Genomic DNA, 26,629 nt, shown 5'->3' on the forward strand with positions numbered 1-26,629 from the left:
TACTCTTTATATACACACCACGAGAATGCATTAGGATACAAAAAGCAGCCTTATCGACCAGCGTGGCGGTCTATGGCCTACACCCTTTTAATAAAAAAAAAAAATAAGAACCCATGACATCTGAAATAAGTTTATTAACTATTTCAGTTAGATGTAAGTTTTAATGTATACATTTAATTATAGATTTCTTTGTGTTTAAGAATGTCGAGACCCTAATAACTAGTATTTGTTCCTCAGCATTACCTGACAATGATCGGCGCCATCGTGGCGATCCCTTTCATCCTCTGTCCCGCGCTTTGTATGGAGGAGACGGATCCGGACAGATCAAACATCATCTCCACCATGATATTTGTCACAGGTAATGTATATCTTTGACGGAGAAAGTTCAGACCGATGTTATTCGCCGAATAGCTCTTAGAGCTAGCTGGCTAAAGTGGCGTAGGTCTGGTTTTAGTGGCAGTAGCTCTTAGAGCATTACATTTCGATGCCAAAGAAGTACAGCTTCCCTGACTCTTTACGATATTAAAATGAACCCCGTTGTGCAAACTTTATCTTTTACTGTTACTGGTACCTACTGTTTGTTCCCATGAAAAAGCTAATAAACATTAAACTAAAACGTACAAATATATCTGCCTTAGACACTTTTCTATAGTTTAAAATAATAAGAAATATTCCATGGGTATAGTTTAGTCAATCTGTTACAAAATGAACATGTTTGCTAACACAGATAAAACGTGCGTTTCCGAGATAAATACACATAGCTCTACAGTAACTTATCTGTCATAAAATGATCTCGCCTCAACGTGATCCAGTCATAAAAATCGTTTACTTTTACAACATGTTTACATTAACAACTATAGCAGATATCACAGTGCCAAGTGTAAGATTATCTACCTACGTTTATTTATTCGATCGCGTGAATTTTAACTACGATTTATAATATGGTACTGAAAAAGCGCCATCTAATAACAATACTGGGAAACCGTACCGTCGCTAGATGGCGCGCTTCATACATCATCATCAGTAGCCTTAGTACAATTATTATGAAAATTAAGCTTAATTTTCATAATATATTATGGATTTCCGTATAGTAAAGCCTGCTTCTATCCAGCCTTAGTACAAATTGCTCGCTCGCAAACGAGACCTATCGTCAAAGCACAATTAAAGTCACTCGTTTTAGAGTCGCAAACTTTGTACTACTGATTTTTGTTTTACAAACGATCTGTCAAAGCCCGATCTAAAGAGTCGTAGACAAATTTGAGCTTAGTGGGTAGGACTTCGACTTGACTTTCGAATCCCAGCACGCACTTCTAACTTTTATAAGTTACTAGCTGTTGCTCGCGACTTCGTCTGCGTTTGTTTTTGTTTTTTTCGAAAGACATGTGCCTCATAAATGTGGCAGCACTTTATGTATTTAGTATAGCTTAGCCTTAAGTGACGGGTTTGCTGCCGTCCGCTGAGGAGTTCAGACCTCTATCTCCAATCACATTCATCAGATCTACACGAAATTTGGGCAAAATTAAACAGATATTATAACTCTGAAGTACAAAAGTAATTATTTAAATCGGTTATCATTTGATGGCGTTATGGTGTAAAATCGTCAAACACATTCGTCGCTGCTTCCAAAAGAACAGAGCTGAATTTCGGGATAAAAAGCATTCTACATTACTTCTAATACCTCAGGAATATGTGTACAAAGTTTCGTGATGATCGGTTTAGTAGTTTTTGCGTGAAACAAACTTACATTCACATTTATAATATTAGTAGGGATGTGCGTTTTAAATAATTTAAATATTATCTTTTCATTGCAATAACTTACAGAAATCTTGACGGCTCACACGTTTTTTTATGAATAATTTATATAAAATACAGATAAACACTCTGAAACTGAATAACATTCATGTTCATCACACACACATTTCCCAGTTGTGGGATTACGATTCCGACCACCGCTTGGTGATGTTTTTAGTAGGCTTAGTTTATAAGCACTTTTAAACGTCAAGTCAGTCTGTTTGTAGTGACTCGATCACTGGTTCGGAATGCGGATAGCGTAGTTGTTAGGGCTTCGGCTTCGCCTTCGGGGCGACCTAGTTTCATCCTCCGTTATCGGACGTAGCAATTAAAATATCACTCGCTAAAACAGTGAAGGAAACCTGCATGCTCGAGAGCCTCTACTATAACGTTCTTAAAAGGCGTGCCCACGTCTACCAAACCGCAGTTGGCAAGTGTGGTGGGCTAAGGCCTTCACGTTATGGGAGGAGAACCCTGTCCAGTACAGCGTGGAACCCGACAAAGCCCGAAAACAAAGTCTCCCCCAGTCTCGCGGTTCCACTGGCTGGTCTAGTTTATATTAATATTATATGAAGTCATTTTGAATGGGACTAATATTAAAGTTTTTTTAACATAACATAATTTAAAATTAATAAAATAAAACAAAAACGTTTGATTTGAAAAAAAAAAAAAAAAAGTAGATTTGGAGGTGCTGGGATTTGAACCCAGGACTTTCAGCATGCGAAGCAGACACTCTACCACTGAGTTACACCCCCGATATTAATGTTGTCTAAATTACTTTACGTTCTGTACGTATCTCCAGAGCATAATACGAGATTCTCAAATTCAATCATTTATCCTACTACTACATATTATGATGTTCTTCTCAAATATCTTAATAGTAGATTCTTAACGTTTCAGACAAACAAAATAACAGATTTAAGTCCAGTAACAAGCAAAACTTTAATTTACAAAAAATATAGTTTCCTATTTAAAAAAATAGTTTGTCAGACCCGATGGCCCGGAAGGTCATTTGTGTGGGATGCAACTTGTGTCGATACCCTAGCTGCATCAGACATCCAGGCCACCTCGTCAATGGTGGGCGCGGCTGCTACCAGTGCCGATCAGGGCAGAGCTTCATTTTTGTGCCTTTTGGAGTAGAGACTTTTAGACCGTGGGGTCCGGAGGCACAAGCTCTTTTCAAAGAATATTTGAAAAGGGTTATCTAGTGTACCGGTGATCCTAGAGCGGGCAAGTTACCTTGGCCAACAAAATAGTTTGGCCATCCAAAGGGGCAGTGCTGCCAGCATCTTAGGAACTGTGCCTCGCTGCGGTCGTTTCGAATTAGATTTTATTTAGTTTTACATAGTTTACTTCGGTTTAATTTATAAAACAAATATTTTAAAGAATACTTAAATTTAGTATTTTTATAAAAAAATCGACTTTAAAAATAAACTTCGTTTCTTATCTATATATAAATATATATCTTAATAATAATAGTTTAGAGAAAATTTTAAAAAAAAAATCCGAAATTGCCCCTGCTGGGAATCGAACCGGGAACCTCGTACTTAAATTTAGAGCGCTCACCGTTGCGCTAAGTAGGTCGTCAAGAGGTCTCTTTATCGCCAGCACTGAATCATAGTCAGCGACCACGCTTCGGAGCTATAAGTATCATATACGCTTATTTAATCGCAGGTCTGATAACATGGTTGCAATCCACGTTCGGTTGTCGCCTGCCAATAGTACAAGGTGGTACCATCTCCTTCCTCGTACCGACCTTGGCCATCCTAAATCTGCCGCTATGGAAGTGTCCGGCGCAGGACGTGCTAGCAGCGATGTCCGCGGACGAGAGACGGGCAGTCTGGACCAGTAGGATGTGCGAGTTGTCCGGGGCAATCGCTATCTCTGCTCTGTTTCAAATCATTGGAGGTAAGTACCTTGCGTACAGTATCCGATAGGTAAGTAATTTTGTTCCATACAAACTTTCATCCTACGACCTATCGCGTCGCATCACCCGCCCGTTGGTAGATTGTTAAGAGTGGCCTCTGATGTTTCACCTCCCTCAAGATTGCACAGTAATTAAATGTTATTTTTTTTTTTTTTGATTTGTTTTACAGTTATTTTATAAACTGGATACATAATTAAACTTCGGATCTATAATTTAATTTATGCCAGAAAATTTATTAAATTGATTAGCATTTTAACAAACGTGCCGATATTTCTTATTTAATTAATAAATAGTTTTCAAGAAATGATTAATATTATATTTGATTCACAGCCATGTATATGACATTGTGCTGGTTTGATATAATATATACGGATGCATTTTCGATACACTTTAGTCCTGTATGGAATCGAACGATATTTGGAAAGTAAGCGTACATATTGTTTTCTTTCGCCAGGATATTTCGGCATAATAGGGTCATTACTTCGTTTCGTGACTCCGCTGACCATAGTGCCCACAGTTGCGTTAGTGGGACTGACTCTGTTTGATCACGCGGCCGAGGCGGCTTCCCAGCAGTGGGGTATAGCAGCTGGGTGAGTGAGGTTTTTAATATTTTTTTCTGCTTGTGTTCAAACGCTTAAAGAAAATGTACGTCGTTTTCACTAAAGACGGAAAAGGCTAGGCATACATTAACTTTCACCAATCGATTTTTATTAGTGTTACAGTAATTTTATAATGATTTAATTATTTATTATTTAATTAATAAATAGTTTGCAAGAAACATATGAAATTATATTTGATTAGCAACCAATGTTCACGACATCGAGCTGGTGGGTGTTTTGATATAAATTCGACTGCATTATCAACACACTTAGTCCTGTATCGACTCGAACGATGCAAAGATTTATTTATTAATTAATTAATTTACTTATTTTACTTGTTGTAATTACGGCAGTGCCACTTACACTAACTAGATAGAACTACATAATTTATGGATAACTATAACACAAATGAATGAAAGATGACATTAAACATTATTAAAGAAATTATATTAATGTAGTGTACTAAGATACTTCCCGGTGTCTGAGGCAACTCACAAGGTGTGGTATTTTATATTTGTGTTACTATATTTTCATTTCTCGTATGGATTTAAAGTTATTACAAAACCCGAATTTATATTTTGTGCCGTAAATTTAGACGGCACCTAATGTCGTCAGATCACATAAGAATTCGTGAAACGTTTTCTCTGGGAATCACCTAAATAACTAGACATTCGATTAAGGCGATACCTACTTAGGTTAAGTGGAAACGGGCATAAGTGCACACCAAATTATGTATTAAAAGCACGTTGAATTATTTTGTAGTGTTTTCTTAAAACCAGCTTTGAAGCCTAATTTGGTGACAATTTGCTGCATATAAATACTACACACATTTTTCGACCTCCATAGCACAACAGTGAGTGCTGATTGCTGTGGTCTTATTTAGGTTTCTGATTCGATCTCAGGTAGTTCTGTAGTGGGAGGTTTTGGCCGTGGCTAGTTACCACCCTACCGACAAGGACAGCGATTTAGTCCCGGTGCGATGTCTCGCAGAAACGGATTAGGGGTATGATAACCATAATCCGTAATAGGCTAGTCCGCCACCTTCTTAGACTGCATCGTCACTTACCACCAGGTGAGATTGCAGTCAAGAGCTAACTTGTATTAAAAAAAAAAGAAGTTGATTGGTTGCTAAGTTAAGGCTCACGCCTTAACTTAGCAAGCTTACGCCCACTTTCGCGCTAGTTTCAACTGTGACATCATAGTTCAGAACCTGTCACACTAATTGCTTCCCCCCGCTCTGTATAAACCCCCCCCGGAATCGAACCTAATTGCTCAGTTAACGCTGCAAGATACCTGACCTAATAAGGTTTTAGAATAATTAATACGGAGACGAGAGGCGCGTTTTCGAGCTACAGTTTAGTAATAATATAAAGGATGATGCGGAAGTCATTTGGTGAAGGCAGATCGGAATACAGTTTCCACCACCCACCTTTTTATCGGCTTCGCACGCTCAGGTTGCCTTTAAAAGATAAAGATTCCTTTTGAAGTTATACCTACTTCTTTTGGCGCGTTAGGGAAAAAGGTTGAGAGTAAATTTTTACGATGCGCGCGCACCCCGTCACGAAAAACCGACACCCTGAAGTTAGCTATAGTCAAAAATTTTGTTTTTCAATAAAAGGTTTGACACTGTACATTTTGAATTATCAAAGTCTGCGGGCTCATTCCGGCGATTTCGTTGACAAACAAAAATCTCAAACTTTAATGATAGAACTTGATTTTCCGATATTGAGATAACTAGATAATGCGTAACAATAAATCTTTCAATGTATTCAATACCTTTTTCTACTGTAAGAGTAGTTTTTTCTACAAACGCAGAACAAGGCGAAGGACACAATTTTTGAAAATATTTTTACCCTGTTACGCAAAAGTAGTATAACGTCTATCGCGTGTACATAAGTACACACACTTTTTTTTTAGTGATAAGGCCGCCTTTGCACCCTAGCACTAAGTACTATTACTGTTTTCCTTGTGCTTTTCCTTTTGTATTTTTTTTAATGTACTATGACATTACAAACATCGCCATCTAGCCCCAAAGTAAGCGTAGCTTGTGTTATGGGTACAAAGATGACTGATGAATATTTTTATGAATAATATACATGAATACTTAGAAAATACATATAAACACCCAGACACTGGAAAACATTCATGCTCATCACACAAATATTTTTCAGTTGTGGGAATCGAACCCACGGCGTTTGACTCTCAAGCAGTGTCTTATAGAGCTTGAAAGCAGGGTCACTGTCCACAGCGTCAAACGGCCGTGTTGTGCTGTGATAAAGTTTTTCTATTCTATACCATTCATACAGACCAAATAATTCATTGACGGCCGATTGGCGTAGAACCTAAATAATGTTCAAACTCATAATTTTAATTAATTTTGGTCGAGTGTCGATCTGTGGCCGACCTCTAGTTATTATAAAAGGCAAAGGGAGTTTTGCAAAGGTCGTACGACACCCGCGGGAAGAGGAGTCTTCTTGCGGGTGTCGTACGAGGTGACTAAGGGAATATAACTGAAAACGGGCAGCGTTTTACCAGCTGGTTTCCGCGGCTTCGTACGCTGTTTTCTGTTTTTCATAAATCCTGCTGGAACCGTACATTTTCTCGGGATAAAAATTGCCGTTTTGATAATCCAGCGTATAATCTATCTTCAATCCAAAATTCAGTCAAAATGGTTGAGTAGTTTTTGTGTGAAAGAGTAACAGAAATCCACCTATCCATCCATCCATAAAAACTTTCGCATTTATAATATAAGTAGGATTGATTGATTTATTTGATGCAGTCGTGATAACCTAGCGGTTAGGACTTCGGCCTCCCTTTTGGGAAGGAGTTTGATCCTCAGACGCCACCATATTTAAAAGAGCGATTCAACTTTCTTGGTAGCAATGTTCAGTGCTATTTGAGGGCTAAGGATGACAACAGGTTGCATGTTCCTGCCAGTCACTCGCATGCGTATGGAAATTCTTTTACAGTCAAGGTGGTTATACTCTGGAATGGATTGCCAAGAGACATAAGACAGTCTAAATCATTAAGTAAGCATCTTCAAAAGTCGTTTAAAAGAATATTATTTATCTACGGAGTCATAAACTAATATATTTGCTCTGTATGTATTTGTGTATATTTATATTTATTTATATATATATATATATATATTTATATGTGTATGTATTTATTTCTGTATTATTTGTATTTGTATTAGCTGTTTATGTATTATTGTTATATATAGTAGATGTAGTTTATGTTATATATTTTTAAAATTGCACTATCCCGTTTCTATACTCCTGTTCTTCTTTCATTAAGGGTTGTCTGGAGGAGATCGCTTAAAGCGATAAGACCGCCTTTGCGCATTTTTATTCTTCTTATATTTATGTTTTCAATTTATATTATAAATTGTGTGCAATAAAGAATGTATCTATCTATCTATCCCAGGCAGACTTCCTTAACTTTTCGAAGCTATGTATGTTTTAAGCAATTAAATGTCACTTGCGTTAAACTTTGTGAGGAAACCTGCATAACTGTGAGTACTTCATAATGTTCTCAGCGGCGTTGGAACCTACCAATCCGCTCTAGGCCAGTTGAGTGGACTACGATCTTCACCTTTTTCATTCTAAGAGAAGAACTGTGTGCCTATCGTCCCTATTATAAGTTATAATAATGATGCAAAATGCTGTTTCAATTTGGTGCCATAATATAAATGTTTAAACACAGAGCTTTTGTACGTATTACTAATACAGCCGCCTATGTTCCTGAATACCACAGCCAGTCTCGCACGAATAGTGCGTGTTGCCAGGAATAACTAATGACTCCAAAACAAGATGGTAAGTTATGGCCTTCGTAAGACAGTTCATGCCAATTTTCACTAACGGCTAACAAGGCAATCCTACTGATCCTACTATTCTACTAATCTACTAATATTATAAATGTGAAAATATGGATGTTTGTTAATCAATCACGCAAAAACGGCTGAACGGATTTGGATGAAATTTGGCACTCATGTAGCCTTTGACATAGAAAAGAACATAGTTTACCTATTATCCCGATTCCTTAAGTAGTTCCCGAGGGAAAATTCAAAATTATTTACGAGCTAAGCCGAGGGCAGCATGTGAGATTGTGACTTGACCATCTCATGAGGATGCTCCGTGTCGGAGCGAAACGTGCGTAGAGCGTACATTGCCGGAGATATGTTTGGTGTGGAGTATAGGGATTGAAGAAATTACACCAAACAGATTCTCCTGCTTTACAATTAATGTATCATGGAATTATATATCATGGAATTCCGAAAAGCAACGGCTGCTGCTATCCAATATTCGAAAAACCTTTTGCAACAATGGGATACACTAGCGTAAGTCGCCGTATTTAGCATTGACTTCATGTCTAATTAGTTCAGGTTTTTTCGCTTTTTTCTTAGTTCAGGTCCTCGGATTCCTTCAAGCACTATAAAAGTACTTTTCTGCCTTTGAGTCGGTGTCACGGAATTAGGCACATACAGAACCCTAATTCAGCCATTATTGCATGCAGTGTCGAAAACAGTGAAAACGTCCCGCGCACTTCTCACTTCACACCCGCGGAATGATGGTCACAGACTTTTTCCATTGTGCGCATTTTATGGTTAACGTTTAGAACATCAGAGGTAAAATAATTATCGTCAACTGCTAAACGGAATTAAGTGACTAACCTGTTCGAGAAACACAACTAAAGAGGAGTGGTTTTTGATGCTCCAATAATAGTCGTGTACACGGCTTCTGTATGTTCTTAATTCTGTGGTCGGTGTTGTCTAGTATCGCGTGATCCAATTACGTGTTATCGGTTTGGCCAAGATTTATGGATTCAAGGCATTCAACCTGTGGACGTGTGTAGGACTTTGAATAAAATCAGTTTCCGCATCTGGGACGTGAGGCCGTTGCCATGCCGACCGGGTCGCGCTCAACAAGTGACTATCGATTCATCTGCATCCAGCATCCGGCGTGCATTGCTAACTTTAGATCTTGCCAGTCATTTATATGAAGCTACGAGTAATATTTTAGAGATCTATGTTCAAACGTAGTTTATTTTTAACCGATTTCTTATTTTGGTTACATTTTTTTTATGTTTGTTAGCTCAGAACTCTGTCATTCAGAGTGCGAAATGCGAAATGATTTTTTTTTGTTTGAGACGGTATACTTCCCATGTGGCCTCATTTTCAGCAGTATAACGATGTCGATTTTTTACTGTGAGATGGTGATAACAAAAAAAATACCCGGCTAAGTTTGTTGTGGGCTTTTCTTAGACCAGGGCGCTTTTGGAAACCTAGCTAGCTTAGCTTTATGTTTATGTTATCACTTTAGGTAACCTTACAACTATTACATAAATAAATTACAAATGTTATGCGTTATTTTTTTATTCTTTTCAATTTTAATGTATTTTTTGTGGAGTGGAATAAAAGTACATTCATTCATTCATTATCTAAACATATATGTATGAACGCTTCATAAGTGCCTGTGATAGGCATACATGAATGAATAAATTTTAAATTTTAATTAGAATTTATTCTTTTAGTCAAAACATTAATTTTCCCCCCCGCCCTCAAATTGATCTCACTTACAATGTTATTGATCATTAAGATTTTAGTCATGCAATTGAGGTCTACGCAAACGTTACTTTTTTCCCACTGTAAATTAGCCCTTGACTGCAATCTCACCAGGTGTCTCACCAAGTGATGATGCAGTCTAAGGTAACGGGCTAACCTGTTAGGGAATAATATGGTAGTCACACGCCTAATAACTAGTCTATAAGAAAGTACTCTGTTCATTCCACTTTCAATTTCCTACGTAATACATCAAAAGTAACCACATTATATCAAAGTAGACACTTTTCATTTCACATCGCAGTCTGAAAAATGGCGGCTTTTGTTCGCTCTACAAAGTTCCTTTGTGATGTCAGCCAATCATCCGCTCACTCGCTCGAAGCTCGATACAATGCAGCGGACTCAAAGCGTTCGTTCACTTCATTCAACTGCACAGTGAATTATGTTCAGGGATTTATTGCATTGTGTAACACTTATTTCGCGTATAACATTTTATATACTACGACAATACAAACATCGCCATCTAGCCCCAAAGTAAGCGTGGCTTGTATTATGGGCACTGAGATAGCTGATGATTTTTTTTATGAAAATATTTAATACACATAAATACTTATAATATACAGATAAACACCCAGGCACTGAAAAACATTTATACACATTTTCCACCTAGGTCGTGGGAATCGAACTGTTATCGGGGGTTACACAATTTAAGTTTTAAAAAAAAGATTTATTACTTGCCATAGAAAACTTTAATAAAAAAAAGGAAATAGAAAAATTAAACAATATGGTATTGGTCAATAAAACACGAGTATTTCACTTGAATGCCGGTGGAAGACTAACTGTCCCTTTCCATTATATTTTACATGCAATAGGACTGGGGCATCACTGTCTCAGCATTATTGCTAGCATGGGGAAGGATATAACAGAACCCACGACCTTGGACTCAGAAAGCAGGGTCGTTGCCCACTGCGCCTCTCGGCCTTCATAACCGTCTAATCAAACTTCATGTGAAGCGGCTTTAATTTAATGGAAGCGGTGATAGCGTATTGGGTAGGAGCTCGACTTCCCTTTCGGGGGGCCGAGTTCGAATACCAGCTCGCACCTCTAACTTTATTAATGGTATGTGCGTTTCTAGTAATTAAAATATCACTTGCTACATCGTTAGGAAACCTGCATGACTGAGAGTTCTACATAATGTTCTCAATGGTGTGTGGAGTCCTCCGATCCCCGCTGGACCAGCGTGGTGGACTACGGCCCTAACCCCTTCTCATTGTAGGAGACGTGCTCTTTAATTGATGACTTATTTAACTGTACTGACTGCATTTTAATCTAGTGGTTAATGTTTAACTATTAGTGGCTGTAAGAAGTATTTTTTTTTTTTTTTATAAATAAATATACTACGACAATACACACATCGACATCTAGCCCCAAAGTAAGCGTAGCTTGTGTTATGGGTACTAAGATGACTGATGAAAATTTTTATGAATTATTTATACATAAATACTTAGAAAATACATATAAACACCCAGACACTGAAAAACACTTATTGCTCATCACACAAACATTTCCCAGTTGTGGGAATCGAACCCACGGCCTTGGACTCAGGAAGCAGGGTCGCTGCCCACTGCGCCAGTCGGCCGTTAAATATAGAATATGCTTGTGTAGCATGGCGGCCGCATTACGCAACGCACATATTAACATTAATACGTATCCAAAAGAGATTTCTCTAGTATTTGGACAAGGAAAGGTTTAAAATGCAATACTTTAAAATGTACTCTTTAGAAAAACGCATGGGAGATTCCCCACCGATATCGATCGAGCTATCCACAGATGTGAACGCACTCTTACATGTTACATACGCGATACACCGGTAACATCGTTTGCGCGGAATGTAGCACGACGTAACTTCCAATTAAAGAGCACTTTGAACACGTAATGTTGTTCCAGAACTTTCATCCTGCTCACCATATTCTCCCAGTGCATGGGGGAGGTGAAGATACCCATTCTCGTGTGGAGGCGTGGGGTTGGCTGTACTGTGATATGGTTTCCGCTGTTCAAGCTCTTCCCGGTAAGTTATTAGTTCACTAGGACCAAATGTCCGGCGTTAGGCAAGCTGTATGGTTTTTTACTACTGCAATCTCACCGGGTGGTGGATAATGCAGTCTAAGATGTTAGCGGGCTAACCTGCTAGGGAGTATGGTAGTCATACCCGATGACGCGTTAGACGGTGTCGTGTCGAAACTGATTAGCAGTTCTTAAGTATAGTTCAACGGGTACACACCACCACTTAATATACTAACTACGATATACTTAAGAAATGTTGATTAACCACGACAATTTTAGTTTAAAATCTGATCAGCAGTTTCGACGCGACATCGCACCGGAACATCAAATCGCTTAGCGGCACGTCTTTATCTGTGGTAAACAGCTACGGCCAAAGTCTCCCACCAGTCCAGACCAGAGAAAATTCAGAAATACCAGTGCCTCTGGTATTATCTGCTGAAATTATAACAGAACCCAATTTTTAGCACAGTTTTGTAACTGTCCTGGGCTTAATTACAACCTTGTTGTAAAGACTGAAACTCACTTGCAAGATAAAAATAAAAATAATAAATATACTACGACAAAACACACATCGCCATCTAGCCCCGTAGTAAGCGTAGCTTGTGTTATGGATATTAGATAGATGGCTGATGAATATTTTTTTGAATATAAATACATGAAACTTATAATAAAAATCTAAACACCGTGGAAACCGAACCTACAACTTTGGACTCAGAAAGCAGGGTCGCTGCCCACTGCGCCAATCGGCTGCCAATAGATTGGGAGCCAGTCGAAATAAACCATCAACCCATTTTTAGTATTATTTAAAAATTCCTATAATCGAATACTGCTTGATATAAAAAGGTATCTTGTAGAGTGAGGCAAGATACCTTCTACGCTTAACGTAAGAAGGTGTCTTGCCTCACTCTGCTGTCTAAAGCCAGCGACTTCTTGCCACTCGCTAGATATTGTGAGGGGTTTATCATCAGGATGTTTGCTTTGTGTACAATTTTGAACAACCAAACACATAAGGTAGCTTCAAAATGTATTTATAATAATATTGTGATTGTGAGCCAAAAACTACTCTTTATAAACAATAAGCTGATATTGACACTTGACTTACTACAAACGGGTATAAATTAGTGTGACTTTGTGTGGTAGAGTATACGCTTTAACAACATTATTCCTAAGGTAATTCTGGACCTACCAATGCATACAATCGCTTCATAAGTGCCTGTGATAGGCCTACATGAATAAAGAAATTTTGAATATGAATTTGAATTTGCATTTAAACAATGTGTTATTACAGCGAGGTTACTATACAATTGATGAATTACTAGCTTGGAAGAAGCCAGCAACGCTCTTTTATCCCGAAAGATTGAAAAAGGATCATGAATGTTGATTTTGGAAAAGAGTCTGCTCTTCTCGGTAGATTCTGCTTTCCGAACCGGTAGTAATCAGGCACATTTGACTTTTCAAAAGATCGCCTTATAAAGGAAGCCTTCTTAAAATAAGTGAACTTTGAGTTTTTCAATTTTGATACCTATTACATGACTTTGTTGTTTCAGGTACTCCTCACAATAGCAATAATGTGGGCAATTTGTGGTATACTCACCGCAACTGATGTGTTCACGTCAGGGCACCCAGCGAGGACCGACCTCAAACTGAACATCATCGAAGATGCACCGTGGTTCCGGATACCGTATCCAGGTTTGTTTAATTTATGATGAAGGAATACGGTGAAGGAAAACATCGGCTTACGTGTCTGGTAGATCTTCATTATGTTCTCAAAGACACTATTCTGTAATTGGTCGGAGCCACGTTTCTTATTCTGAGAGGAGAACTGTAACCAGTAGTCAGTGGCGTGCATAGAGCGTAGGCACTGGGTATAAAATGAAGGAAATCTTCAGTATGCGTTTTAAAAAACTTAAGGATAGGCATTGTAAAAGTTATATAAAAAGACAAACTTAAGTGTTTCTAACTCGTACTGGAGACTTTCTCTATTTTATACCATCTGCATACCCTGTGCATACCCTCTACGCACGCCACTACTTGTTTACTAGTTTGTCTCAATTAACTTTTATTAGTAATCCATTTCCATCAAATTCAACTTCTACTTGTCATCTTGTCCCGTTTCCTTCAACGGGATTCTTTCACGACTGGTTGCAAGCTTTTCAGTATTTGTAACCGCTGTCGCAAAAGCGACAGGGTGTTATAAGTTTAACGTGTCTGGGAGTGCGTTTGTGTCTGTCTGTAGCATCGTATATCCCAAACGGATGAACCGTTTTAGATTTAGTTTTTTTTTTGGTTGTACTCCCTCAGTATGGGCATCAAATGAAAGGGCTTCTTGACTAGTAGAACACTATACCTAAACTATACTGTCTGATGAATTCAAATCCAAGATGGCCGCCATCACATAATGGTGAACTAAGGTTTTTTTTGACAATTTCCTCACTATGGTTATGAAATAAAAGGACTTGACTAGTAGAGTCAGTCGGGATATTTTAAATTATAAACTTACACATTTTTATATTATTTTGATCAAAGTATTCGTCTCATGCAAAATTATATGCAACAACCTATACTAACCTACATACCTTATTCTAAGTTTGCAGTCCCGAAGAACTATACCGCTGAGTACTTTGATGTCTTCAAATTCCTTTACTCCAGGGACTTATGCTTCATCACCTGAATATCGGCGTAGATACTTCCCTGACTTCGCAAATAGTCCGTGGGGTATTAACATTGTGTAACGGTGCAGATCCTTGCGATGCCTCGCGGAATAGTTTAGCCAGAGCATTATCGAAAATATATGTATACCTTGTGATTCTATTGATTCTGTTTTTAAAGTAAAAACTTCTATGTTTCTCTGCGTCCTTTGAACTCTAGGTCGAAACTCAAGTTAAAAGGTTACTAAGTTAGAGCGTGAAACAAGGACAAACAAACAGATAAACACACGTTCGATATTTTGTGTCGTAGGTCAATGGGGTCTGCCAACGGTGAGTGTAGCTGGGGTGTTGGGCATGCTGGCGGGCGTGCTGGCGTGCACCGTGGAGTCCATCAGCTATTACCCTACCACCGCGAGGATGTGCGGTAGGTTTCGTTACTGTGAATTCAGGTTTACTTACATCTTCATTAACATTCGTGCTCCTCTCATACATAAGTATCATCAACATCATCATCATATCAACCGATAGACGTCCACTGCTGGACGTTTTTTGTGAAACGCTTAAATCGGATGCCTCTGGATATAGGTGATTCCTAGAGTAGAAAAAACGTTTCACGAAGTCTTATGTGATGTTTAACAACGTTAGACAACAAATAGTCTTAAGTTGCGACACCGATTCGGCGGATCGTAAAGTTAGAGGACTCGTAAACTAACAATTGAAAATCAAAAGCATTTTTTTAAAACTTTAAATTCATACGAAAATGAAAAATATGATAATTCAAACACAAAATACCACACCTTGTGGCAAGAACCATAGACAACTTAGATTACATGAGTTGCCTAGCGAAAATTGATTGGTGAAAAGTAAATGTACTCCTAGAAATCTTCTTTGATAAGCCATTATTTACTTAGGCATTGCCTTGTCCGTCGTAAGTGAAAACAGACATGAGCGTTGCTATGAGGCCCATAGTAAGCGATCACGTTTCACATCTGTAAGTAATAAACTCGTTGTGCAGTTTACTAGGCTACACAAAATTGCAAATTCATTCAAGGGCAATTGTATATTATTTTATAACAAATTACCAAATGAAATCTTTGAGTTGTCTCTCAATAAGTTCAAAGTTTATATAAAAGGTAAGCTTACAGAAAAATCCTATTATAACATTAAGGATTATTTAAACGATAAAAAAGCTTGGGTGTGAATTGCTCTAGCTTCATAGCTTAATTTAAATTTACTGGAAGATGGTGATAACAAAAAAATTAATTTACCCGGCTAAGTTTGTTGTGGGCTCTTCTTAGACCAGGGCGCGTTTGGAACCCTCGTAGCTTTAGATTTAAGTTGGCGAACGAAGTTATCACCATCCCGTTACAATTATGTAAACAAATATGTATGAACGCTTCATAAGTGCCTGTGATAGGCCTACATGAATAAAGAAATTTTGAATTTGAATTTTGAATTAAGTCATCACTGGCAACACGTATTGTTCGAGCTTACTAACTAGCTAACTTTATAACGTACTCGTAGCTAACTGAAAATGCTGTTTATAATATATAATTTCTTGAGAACTAGTTTCTTAAATTCTTACTTATTTCAGCGGCACCACCGCCTCCATTGCATGCTATCAACCGAGGCTTGGGAACTGAAGGCCTGGGCACGATGCTCGCCGGGTTATGGGGTTCCGGTAATGGCACTAACACTTTTGGAGAAAATGTTGGCGCTATTGGAGTTACCAAGGTAAGTTAGTACATGTTAAAGGACAATTTTTTATTTTAAATTGCTGGTAGGGCAGTTCCTCTATCTAACATACATGCCATAGATTTTATGTGTTACTGCTACCAGCAATAAGTACAAGAATTGAAGATATAAAATCAATTTTCAAATCCAATGTTTTAATTTAAAAACTAAATTCTAATGAAACCTTTTCGCAAGCATTATACTGCCAGATAAAAAGTAAAAACGAGAGTGGAGCACTTCAAAAGAGGTGTTCACATTTATGTGTTCCTGGTATAAAGTTATACCAGGAAGAGTTCAATATGAGGATAAAAACCTAGTTAATGCAAATAATTAAATGAATTAGTAACTACATAAATGGTTGGTTGATTTATTTTATTTATTAGATTCGTGCTTGAGAATAATCTCTGTTGATAGAAGCCCTTGCTATGAAGATTCCTACTCACTCTGACTTTGTACGCGGTACGCAGCTTTTAAAAATCAGGAAACATAGAATTCTAAAGGGTTTTAGGGATGTAGGGGTGAAAACCCGCCCTGTGTCTTGCGGTGCGATGGTAAAAATGGCGAAGAAGGAACAAGATCGAATAGTTCCTGAGCACATTCTCTAAAATATATCCTGTTGAACACGGACAAACTGGCTATCTTACGACGATAATCACTTTGGAGTTTAGCCAAAAGTGGTGAATCCTCGCCAATAAATCTGCTAATTCGGCTATCCACAGCATGTAAAGCGATAAACTGGTACATAGCTGACTTTATATAAATAAATAAATCGAACTTTATATAAATAAATCAGTTGGTGTGGTACTATAAGCACAGCTTGATTTAATAAAGAATACCATGAAAGAAGAATTTATTAGCTTCTATGTATCTACCGAAGGTGACGTTAGTTAAGATGTCAAAACCCAGGAGATTCATGTAAGCGATGATTGGTACAGATATACAACGAGAGGTCGGAGTCAGTGTGAATTTACTCCATTTGGATATAAGTAGATATTTTAGTAATGTCCAAGTTCACCAAATTGGCATCACCCCAGATACTTCTTAAAGAGTTGATTGAACGCTTGTTGATGCGTTCATCATCAATGCAGACGGGTTGGTGATCGAAGGAGATCGTGGTAGTAGCACAGATGACGCTGCTTTCCGTTCTTTGTTATATTCCTTTTATCACTTCGTACGACACCCGCGGGAAGAGAAGGGGTGGTGGCAACAGTGGTATTATAAACTGTCGTCACCACACCACGGAATCTTGTAAAAACTCTTATACAGTATGAACTGTCATCGTACCCAAGTATTCCGGTTTCAGCAAATTTTATCATCGAGTATTAAATTAAAGAAGATAACAAAGAAAAATTAAAAATAAATAAGGTTTTTTTAAAAATAATCGGACTGAGAAGTGAAGCAAGTATTTTTTTGTGCAATGTGCCTTTCATAACCATTAGTTCACAGCAATTTGTCAATCGTTGTTCAATATTTATTGTAATTTACGTATTTCCCTTAACGTTCGTTGTTTTGTCGAAATGTTATTTCAGTAGAAATGTTCCCACCGCCGTGCCTCGTGTCATAATATTATTGTTTACGGAATTTATTAGCGAAATAATTGGTAGATTTACGACAAGTACTCATAAACATGGAATAGAAATAATTTCCTCAATAGCCATTCCGGCTAACGGTAATTAGATATTTTGCTAAAGGTTTTGTATTTCAATAATACGCAAGTAGTACTTGTAGGTACTTACCCAAAATAAGTTATTAGGAATAATGTATCATCCATATGACCGATAGTGAACCAAATATATTAATTTGATCTAACTTGATAAATACATGTACATTCCGATAGTAACTTTCGGTGATAAGCTTGAATGACATTTAATTACTTCGCGCCTAGGGTTTGGGTCCCGGTACTTTCGTGTCTCAAAGTCGACTTTTCGTAATTTTAGTGGTCTCGAGTCCAGAGATTTACAGTGACTCGGGACTTTTATTAATAATTGTAGGAGCCTAGCGCTTTCAGTTAGTTTAATGAAGAAACAGATTATCGGGTAAAGCTTTTGACGCTCTGATTTTTTTAAAAGTTTTAGTTGATTATTTAAACCACTGATTTATTTCTATTTATTATTTATACATATTTGGATTATTTAAATATGAAACAAACCTGTGATTTTGAGAATTAACAATGTCGTGATTATGACCAATTATTAAGTAGGTACATATTAGAATTAATAGATACAAGTAAAGTTAGTCAAAGTCAAAGTCAAATATTTCTTTATTCAAATATGCACATAGATGGCACTTTTGATGCGTTATTATATGCAAAATGTGTACATAGCAGTGAGTAGTGATGGCGATAACTACAATCGTAAACTTAAAGCTAAAGCTACGAGGGTTCCAATCGCGCTATAAAGAAGAAATAAAGAATTAGTATGATTTTTTACTAAGTTCGTTTTATAACTATAACATTAAACTGCTTAGAATTATGTAGTTAAAAAAAATAAAAGAAAGCAATTATTAAAACAGAAAAGTTATAAAGATTTTATTTTCTGTTTAGTAATTGTTAATTTTTTTACAAAAATTGCTTACTAAATACGTTTAACCAACAATAAAATCCATTGAAATTCTTAAAAAAAAGATTACTCCTCTTAAAGGTTTATTTAAAAGTATCAAAGTCTCGAGGTCGTGGGAATTCTCGGGACTTTTATTGTAGGCTGTCTCGTGTCTCGGGACTTTGTCGGGAATTCCCAGGCCCGATACGCGCAGTTACCTATTCAACTGTAACATGGCATCTCGCTTTTTTAATTTTAAGACCCAAGTTTTAAATCACAAGAAATACCTATGTCACAACACAATATACAAACAAAATAGTAAAAATTAGAGGAGGTTCTGAATTATTTGGAATATTTGTAAATTTCGCACATAACTCCTTGTTTATAATTAGTAAACAAAAATTTTTTCTCTTTTTTTTCATTTGTCTTCATCTAACTGAAGCGGTGATGTGTGGACGCATTCCGTTCGGTACGAGTTCATCCTCAATTTCGGGGGGTCTAGTTCGAATCCCGGCACGAACCTCTAACTTTTCTAAGTTATGTGCGTTTTAAGTACTTCAAATATCGATTGCTTCAACGCTGAAGGAAAACATCGTAAGGACACCTGCATGCCTAAGAGTTCCACATAATGTTCTCAAAATTTTGCGGAGTACATTAATCTGTACTGGGCCAGCGTGGTCGACTACGGCCTAAATGCCTTCTCATTGTGATAGGAGATCGGTGCTCTATGGTTGATGTGATGATGGTGAGTGTGATTTTTGAAAACTAAGCTATATATTGTGTGTTACCATCAAAAGCCTCCAGTTAACTTGCTTCGTTTATACGTCTGTCTAGCGCATCCGTCGATAACATCTAGTTGGTAGATCGGTTGAAAAAACTGAACTTTTTTACGACGATTAATTTTACGTCTATCTTTCCGCCGGCACGTTTTCTGTGTAAAGGTACTAGGTCTCAAGTTGAAGCTTCTTCTGAATACTAATTTCACTGTTCGTACTACTATGAAAAGTTGAAGTTATACGCAATTAAAAGATACCGCCTGTCAAAGCGAGTTTTCATTAAAAGTCTCACTCATTTACTTAATTCAAAACGAAACTACCCTCCTGGCACAGTGGTAAGCGGTGTGGTCTTCTAAGAGGAATAAAAAAGTGCTCTTACTCTTATTTTTAACGTGATTTGTTAAGTTTATTGTAATTAGAGTAATGAAAAGAAAAGAGCACTGGAAGAGAGGAGTCTTCTGACACACCGTCGACTGGGACCCTTCGTATAATAATTAAATAATTATTTGGTGAAATAATAAATTTTAAAACGATATTTTAACATCATGCGCATTTGCAAAGTAAAAGATTTGCGAATTAAATATTTGTAAAATGTTTAGTTGTGGAATTTGTGATTTGATTAGTTTTTAAAACGCTTTTGGTGAAATGATCATTTGTTTAACGTTTTTGTTAATCATTAGTGAACCGGTTTCTCTGATTTTTTGGCAAGGTGGGCTCCCGGCGCGTCATCCAGTGGGCCGCCGCGCTGATGGTGCTACAAGGTGTGGTGGGCAAGCTGGGTGCCGTGTTCATCATAATCCCGCAACCCATCGTGGGGGGGTTGTTTTGCGTCATGTTCGGCATGATCTCCGCTTTTGGTAAGTTGTGCACGGCATATTTTAGGACCTTCATCAACACCATCATCATATCAACCCATTACTGGCCCAGGAAACGGGTCTCCTCCCATAATGAGAAAGGGTTAAGGCCGTAGTCCACCAAGCAGGCCCAGTGCGGATTGGTGGACTTTACGCACCCTTGAAAACATTGTAGAGAACTCACAGGCACGCTGGTTTCCTCACGATGTTCTCTTTCACCGTTCAAACAAGTGTGTTCCGTTCTCCAGATAACGAAATTATATCTACGACATTCATAAATCACCTCGCTGGCACAGTGGTGACCGCTGTGGATTTATGACTGGAGGTCCCAGGTTAGTTTGTCCGCAGTGGCAATTAATGCAATTAATGTTATCAAAGGTGTGTGGACTACACAGACCTTTGAGAGCATTATGTAGAACTTTAAGATGTAGACCTTAATTACTTGAAACGCACATAACTAAGAAAAGTAAGAGGTGCTTGCTGAGATTCAAACTCGGCTTCTAGAGAGTGAAGGCGATGTCCTAACCACTGGGCTATCACCGCTTCTTCTCTATGACCTTGCGTCTTCGTCACTGCACACTTCCACACTTCCACATTAGCTATATGTATACTTTCCTATGAACACACGTCGATTGCAGTGGCGTGCATAGAGGGTATGCACAGGGTATGCAGATTTTATAAAATGAAGAAAATCTCCAGTACAAGTTATACTCCAGTATATGTTATACTTAAGGGCAGGGTGTTTATAACTCTTAAAATGGCTATCCTTTAGATTTTTTATAACTCGTACTGGAGAATTTCTTCATTTTATATGATCTGCATACCCTGTGCATACCCTCTATGCACGCCACTGGTCGATTGATATGGTAGAAGTGATAATGGAAGCCGAGTTGTAGGCTGGTTGACTACAACACCGAGTGGATCGTCTTACGACAAGTGGACGACTGGTTTACGTAATACACGGATATCTCACACCAGGTCTATCAGCACTCCAGTACGTAAACCTGAACAGCTCGCGGAACCTGTACATCATCGGCTTCAGCCTGTTCTTCCCGCTGGTGCTGACGCGTTGGATGTCGGCGCACAGTGGGCTCATCCACACTGGCGTGGACGCGTTGGACGCTGTGCTACAGGTTTTTTTTTATTTCACTATATCTTACATATACCCCTGACTTCAAGTGATGACGCAGTCTAAGATAGTAGCGGTCTATCCTGTAAGGGAGTATAGCTCAAACAAATCAAAACCAAATCGCTTTCTACGCGACACCGCATCGGAACGGGAAATTGCTAAACAGCTCGTCTTTGTCGGTAGGGTGGCCAATGCCAAATGCCATGGCCGAAGCCTCCTACAAAATAAAACCAGACAAAATTCAGAAGTATTTATGTATATTATATTGTTAGTATTGAAATATTGTTAAGGTATATCCCCAAAGCACAAGCTACGCTTACTTTGTGGCTTGATGGCGCTGTGTGTCTTGCCGTAGTATATTTATTTATTATATACTAGCTGATTTTCGCGACTTCGTTCGCGAGGATTATCATTTTTTATTGCCGCGGTAACTCTCTTATTTCCCGGCATAATGAAACTGCAATCTATTTCTGTAACAAATTTCAGCCAAATTGGTGGTGAAGTGATTGAGTAGCAAAAATCGGCAATCACTAAAGGAATCGGGATAAAATGTTCTTTTCCATGTCAAAAGCTACATGCATACCAAATTTCATCCAAATCCGCTCAGCCGTTTTTGTGTGATTGATTAACAAACATCCACATTTATAATATCAATAGGATTATAAAACTTAATAATTAATTATTTGTATTATATATTAATTTGAACTAAGATACTTAAAATGAACTTAGATTAATTTACAGTTACCTTTGATTTCCAAAACAGTGTATTTTTATATAAAGTTGTTCGTATATATATATACCTGTGGGTCGCAGGGAAAGAAAATACGTCTGCACGTTTGGACTGTCTGTTCTGGTCTGTCTGAGTTTTGGAATGCATCATAGCCACAGACTAATGCACCAAAGACTTGGATTTTTAGTATATTCCAACAAAAATAAAGCTGATATATACTCGTATATACACCCAATGCGTACTTCACGTCTTACATTGGCGAGTATAAATAAATAAATAAATAAATGAATATACTACGACAATACACACATCGCCATCTAGTCCCAAAGTAAGCGTAGCTTGTGTTATGGGTACTAAGATAACTGATGAATAATTTTTATGAATAATATCTTAATATATATAAATCTCCTGTCACGATGTTTGTCCGCGATGGCCTCCTAAACTACTTAACCGATTTTAAATTAAATTGGCACACCGTGAGCAGTCTGGTCCAACTTAAGAGATAGGTTAGATCTTTAATTATAGTCGCAATTTTATTTTATTGAAAATTATTTGTCTTTAATTAATTGACAGTCACATGTTATATACTCATTTAAGGATTAGTGATACTGAATATTTTAAAAACAAAATCAAACGCAGACGAAGTCGCGGGCAACAGCTAGTACATAATATATATTATAATACGAAAAATAAATACTTATAATATATAGATAAACAGCCGGACACTGAAAACATTCATGTTCATCACACAAATATTGTCCAGTTGTGGGAATCGATCCCACGGCCTTTGACTCAGAAAGCAGGGTCGCTGCCCACTGCGCCAATCGGCCGTCGTAATAAATGTATTATACAGTATGTAATAAATGTATACACGACACATTATACCTGCATTGCTTTGCAGGTGCTGTTATCTACATCGATACTTGTCGGAGGTATAATAGGCTGTTTGATGGATAATCTGATACCGGGTAAGATTTTAATCGGATGCATCTTTATGTATCATACACCTCTTTTACCACGCTTTTTATTGGTTTAAAACTTCTCCACGCTCATTTCATAAAGTGTGTATTTTTGCTTATTTCATTACTAGCTTCTGCCCGCGACTTCTTCTACGTGGACTTCAGAATTTGGTCTTACTGGGTTTACAATTTTTAATCCTACCACGGAAACTATTTGAGAGATCGGTATAGAAAGTACATATCATTTTCCATAGCATAGGTGACACGCATGCCAAATTTCAAAGCTGTCTGCCCGCGGCTTAGCTCGTAAACAATTTTCAATTTTTCCTCGGGAACTACTTAAGAAATCGGGATAAGGTAGCCTATGGTCTTTTCCATGTCAAAGGCTACATACATGCCGAATTTCATCCAAATCCGTTTAGCCGTTTTTGCGTGATTGAGTAACAAACATCCACACTTTCACTTTTACAGTACTTTATATTTATATACTAGCTGTAGCCCGTGACTTCGTCTGCGTTTGATTTTGTTTTTTGATGTGGCATTAAATTTAGTTGTAGTTCTAAAAAAATTAAAGTATTCAGTGTCGCTAAGCCTATCGCTGAGGGGTTTTGCTGCTGTCCTCTATCTCCAACCACAATTTGGGCAAAATTAAACACATATTATAACCTCTACAGTACAAAAATAATTATTTAAATCGGTTATAATGTCGGAGTTATGGTGTAAAATCGTCAAACACTCATCCCCTCTCCCAAAGAAACTGAGCTTAATGTCGGGATAAAAAGTATTCTATATTACTTTTAACACTTCCAAGAATATGTGTACAAAGTTTCATGAAGATCGGTCAAGTAGTTTTTGCGTGAAAGCGTAACAAACAAACTTACATTGATATTTATAATATTGGTAGGGATAGGGATGTTTAGTAGGATAAGCAATGTTGCAGGTAATTCAGAAAACAGTTGTCACAACCCTTCCTCTTCCCGCGCGTATCGTACGAGGCGACTAAGGGAATATAACAGATACCGGACAACAGCGAACTTTGTACTACTTCTACCATCTGCTACGATCACCAACCCGTCTCCCGCAAGCAAACCCTCCAGGGGGAGGCCTTTATTCCACCAGTGGACTGTTATAGGCTATTGATGTTAAAGTTGTTAACTCTGTGCATCGAAGCACGTCGAAGTTCGCCATTCGGCTCTCCTACCGTCGCTGCCGAAAATTAGTATATGCCTTTCACATCAGTCTTATAGCGACTTTAGCGTCATCTAGTAGGAAACGTTGCAGTTTCGATCTACTTTTTCAAAGGTCCATATTACAATTAGACACGTTGGAAACAAGAGATGTTCCGAAAATTTTTATAGGCATTTTAAATTTATAAAAAAGCTATTATATAGGCCTCCTTATTAATATTATAAATGCGAAAGTATGTTTGTTTGTCTGCGTTTATTTTCCCGCAGGAATCCTTTATTTACCTTAGATTTGATGTATTCTTTGGGCTGTATCCAGGATACAGTCATCATCATCATCACATCACATCACATCACATCATTCGCACGCTAAATCACACAGTATTTTTTAGGCTCGTCTAAAGAATTATTATTTAACACTATAAGTTTGATTATTATATTCCACATTTACTTTCTGTCCCGATAACATTATTATATATAGTTTTAATATTAGTTATTTTACCATATAGTATTTTATTTTATTTTATATATGTACTGTTTTTGTAATTTTTGTAATTATTAATATGTATGTATAATGTATATTCTTAGAGTTTTGCGCACCGCTATAAGGATTCATATGTGAGCCAATTCCTTATAATGGTTGCCTGGAAGAATTCACTATAAGTGATAAGGCCGCCTTTGTTACACAAATTTAATTGTACCTTTGTTATTTTTGTCTCTTTTATTTTTATTTTTTTTCTTGTGTGCAATAAGATGATCAATCAATCAATTCAAAAGTATTTTTGATTGATTGATTGATCGACCCATTACCGGTCCACTACAGAGCAGGGGCTCCTCCCACAAAGCGAAGTGGTTAAGGCCGTAGTTCACCACGCTGGCCTAGTGCGGATTTGTGGACTCCATGTACATTATGTGAGAATATTATCTACAACTCTCAGGCATGCAGGTTTCCTCACGATGTTTGCCTTCACCGTTGAAGCAAGTGATATTGTAGTTACTTAAAACGCACATAACTTAGAAAAGGTAGAAGTGCGCTCTGGGATTCGAACTCGGTCCCCCGAAAGGGAGGTCGAGCTCCTGCCCAATGCGCTATACATGATACAGTTATTCATAGGTACCTAATTTTTTTTTTAAATCAGGAAGGTAAGTTCTAGCTGCAGCCTTTTCGGGATAAATATTATCCTATGGCCATCTCCAGGTTGCTAGCTATATGTGTGCCAATTTTTTTTATGTTCAACGGTTGAGCCGAACATAGAAAACAAACAAACGAACAGACGCACTCTAATATAATAAAATAAAAATAAATATACTACGACAATACACACATCGCCATATAGCCCCAAAGTAAGCGTAGCTTGTGTTATGGGTACTAAGATGACTGATGAATATTTTTATGAATAATATACATAAATACTTATAAAAAATAGATAAACACCCAGACACTGAAAAACATTCATGTTCATCACACAAACATTTTCCAGTTGTGGGAATCGAACCCACGGCCTTGGACTCAGAAAGCAGGGTGCTGCCCACTGCGCCAGTCGGCCTTCAAACTCTATCCATTTAAAGTATGGATTTTATTTCCCTCAGTAAAATAAATTAATACAATAAAATATTAACTGCATTGGGAATTCCAAAAATGGCGATTAGGTATTTACAATTGGTCACGCTAGTTAATTAGCACTGAAAGCGCCTTTTACATTAAACGCGTCGTACCACAGATGTTTAATAAAATCTTTGGTTTTAGACAGGATAATATAATAACGAATAACAAAGGATGAAAAGCCTTAGTAGAATTATCAATATTTTTTTTACAAAACCATGTTAAATTACAAATGTAAGAAATGCTAAAATATAATGTTTCGGCCCAGTATAACCATTCTTATTTCACACTAGGCTGACGCATCAATTGACCCCAATTGGCTCTTCAGTGACTTCAAAACTGCTATGCATTTAAGACTATAAAAATACATATATTCAATCCGTCATTAAATTTATGCGTGACTTAATGGCCTAGAGTTATTATAAAATGTCTTATCCCCAAAAATAAATTAATTTATATACGCTATGCCATATTTAAATTTTTTTGAAGATTCAGAGAAATTTTCGTGTGATATCCTTAATGGGGTAAAGATTT

The 26,629-nt window shown here is 37.5% G+C and overlaps 1 protein-coding gene and 1 non-coding gene across 3 annotated transcripts in view; one reads left to right on the forward strand and one right to left on the reverse strand.

The window, feature by feature from the left end:
• The window catches only part of LOC120629538 (solute carrier family 23 member 2), a 37,217-nt gene that overhangs the window by 8,194 nt on the left and 2,394 nt on the right, over window positions 1–26,629 (forward strand). For both annotated transcript variants that reach the window (XM_039898495.1, XM_039898496.1), the window contains exons 4-13: window positions 238–358; window positions 3,466–3,699; window positions 4,173–4,308; window positions 11,825–11,945; window positions 13,489–13,630; window positions 14,900–15,013; window positions 16,184–16,323; window positions 20,346–20,493; window positions 21,469–21,623; window positions 23,251–23,317. In XM_039898495.1, the coding sequence (XP_039754429.1) occupies window positions 238–358; window positions 3,466–3,699; window positions 4,173–4,308; window positions 11,825–11,945; window positions 13,489–13,630; window positions 14,900–15,013; window positions 16,184–16,323; window positions 20,346–20,493; window positions 21,469–21,623; window positions 23,251–23,317 (1,378 nt within the window). The remainder of the gene's footprint in view (window positions 1–237; window positions 359–3,465; window positions 3,700–4,172; window positions 4,309–11,824; window positions 11,946–13,488; window positions 13,631–14,899; window positions 15,014–16,183; window positions 16,324–20,345; window positions 20,494–21,468; window positions 21,624–23,250; window positions 23,318–26,629) is intronic.
• On the reverse strand, window positions 2,475–2,546 carry Trnaa-cgc. The gene has a single exon. It is a non-coding gene; the product is annotated as a tRNA-Ala (tRNA).

Source organism: Pararge aegeria, chromosome 14 (genome assembly GCF_905163445.1).
Source record: "Pararge aegeria chromosome 14, ilParAegt1.1, whole genome shotgun sequence".
Classification (NCBI taxonomy): domain Eukaryota; kingdom Metazoa; phylum Arthropoda; class Insecta; order Lepidoptera; family Nymphalidae; genus Pararge; species Pararge aegeria.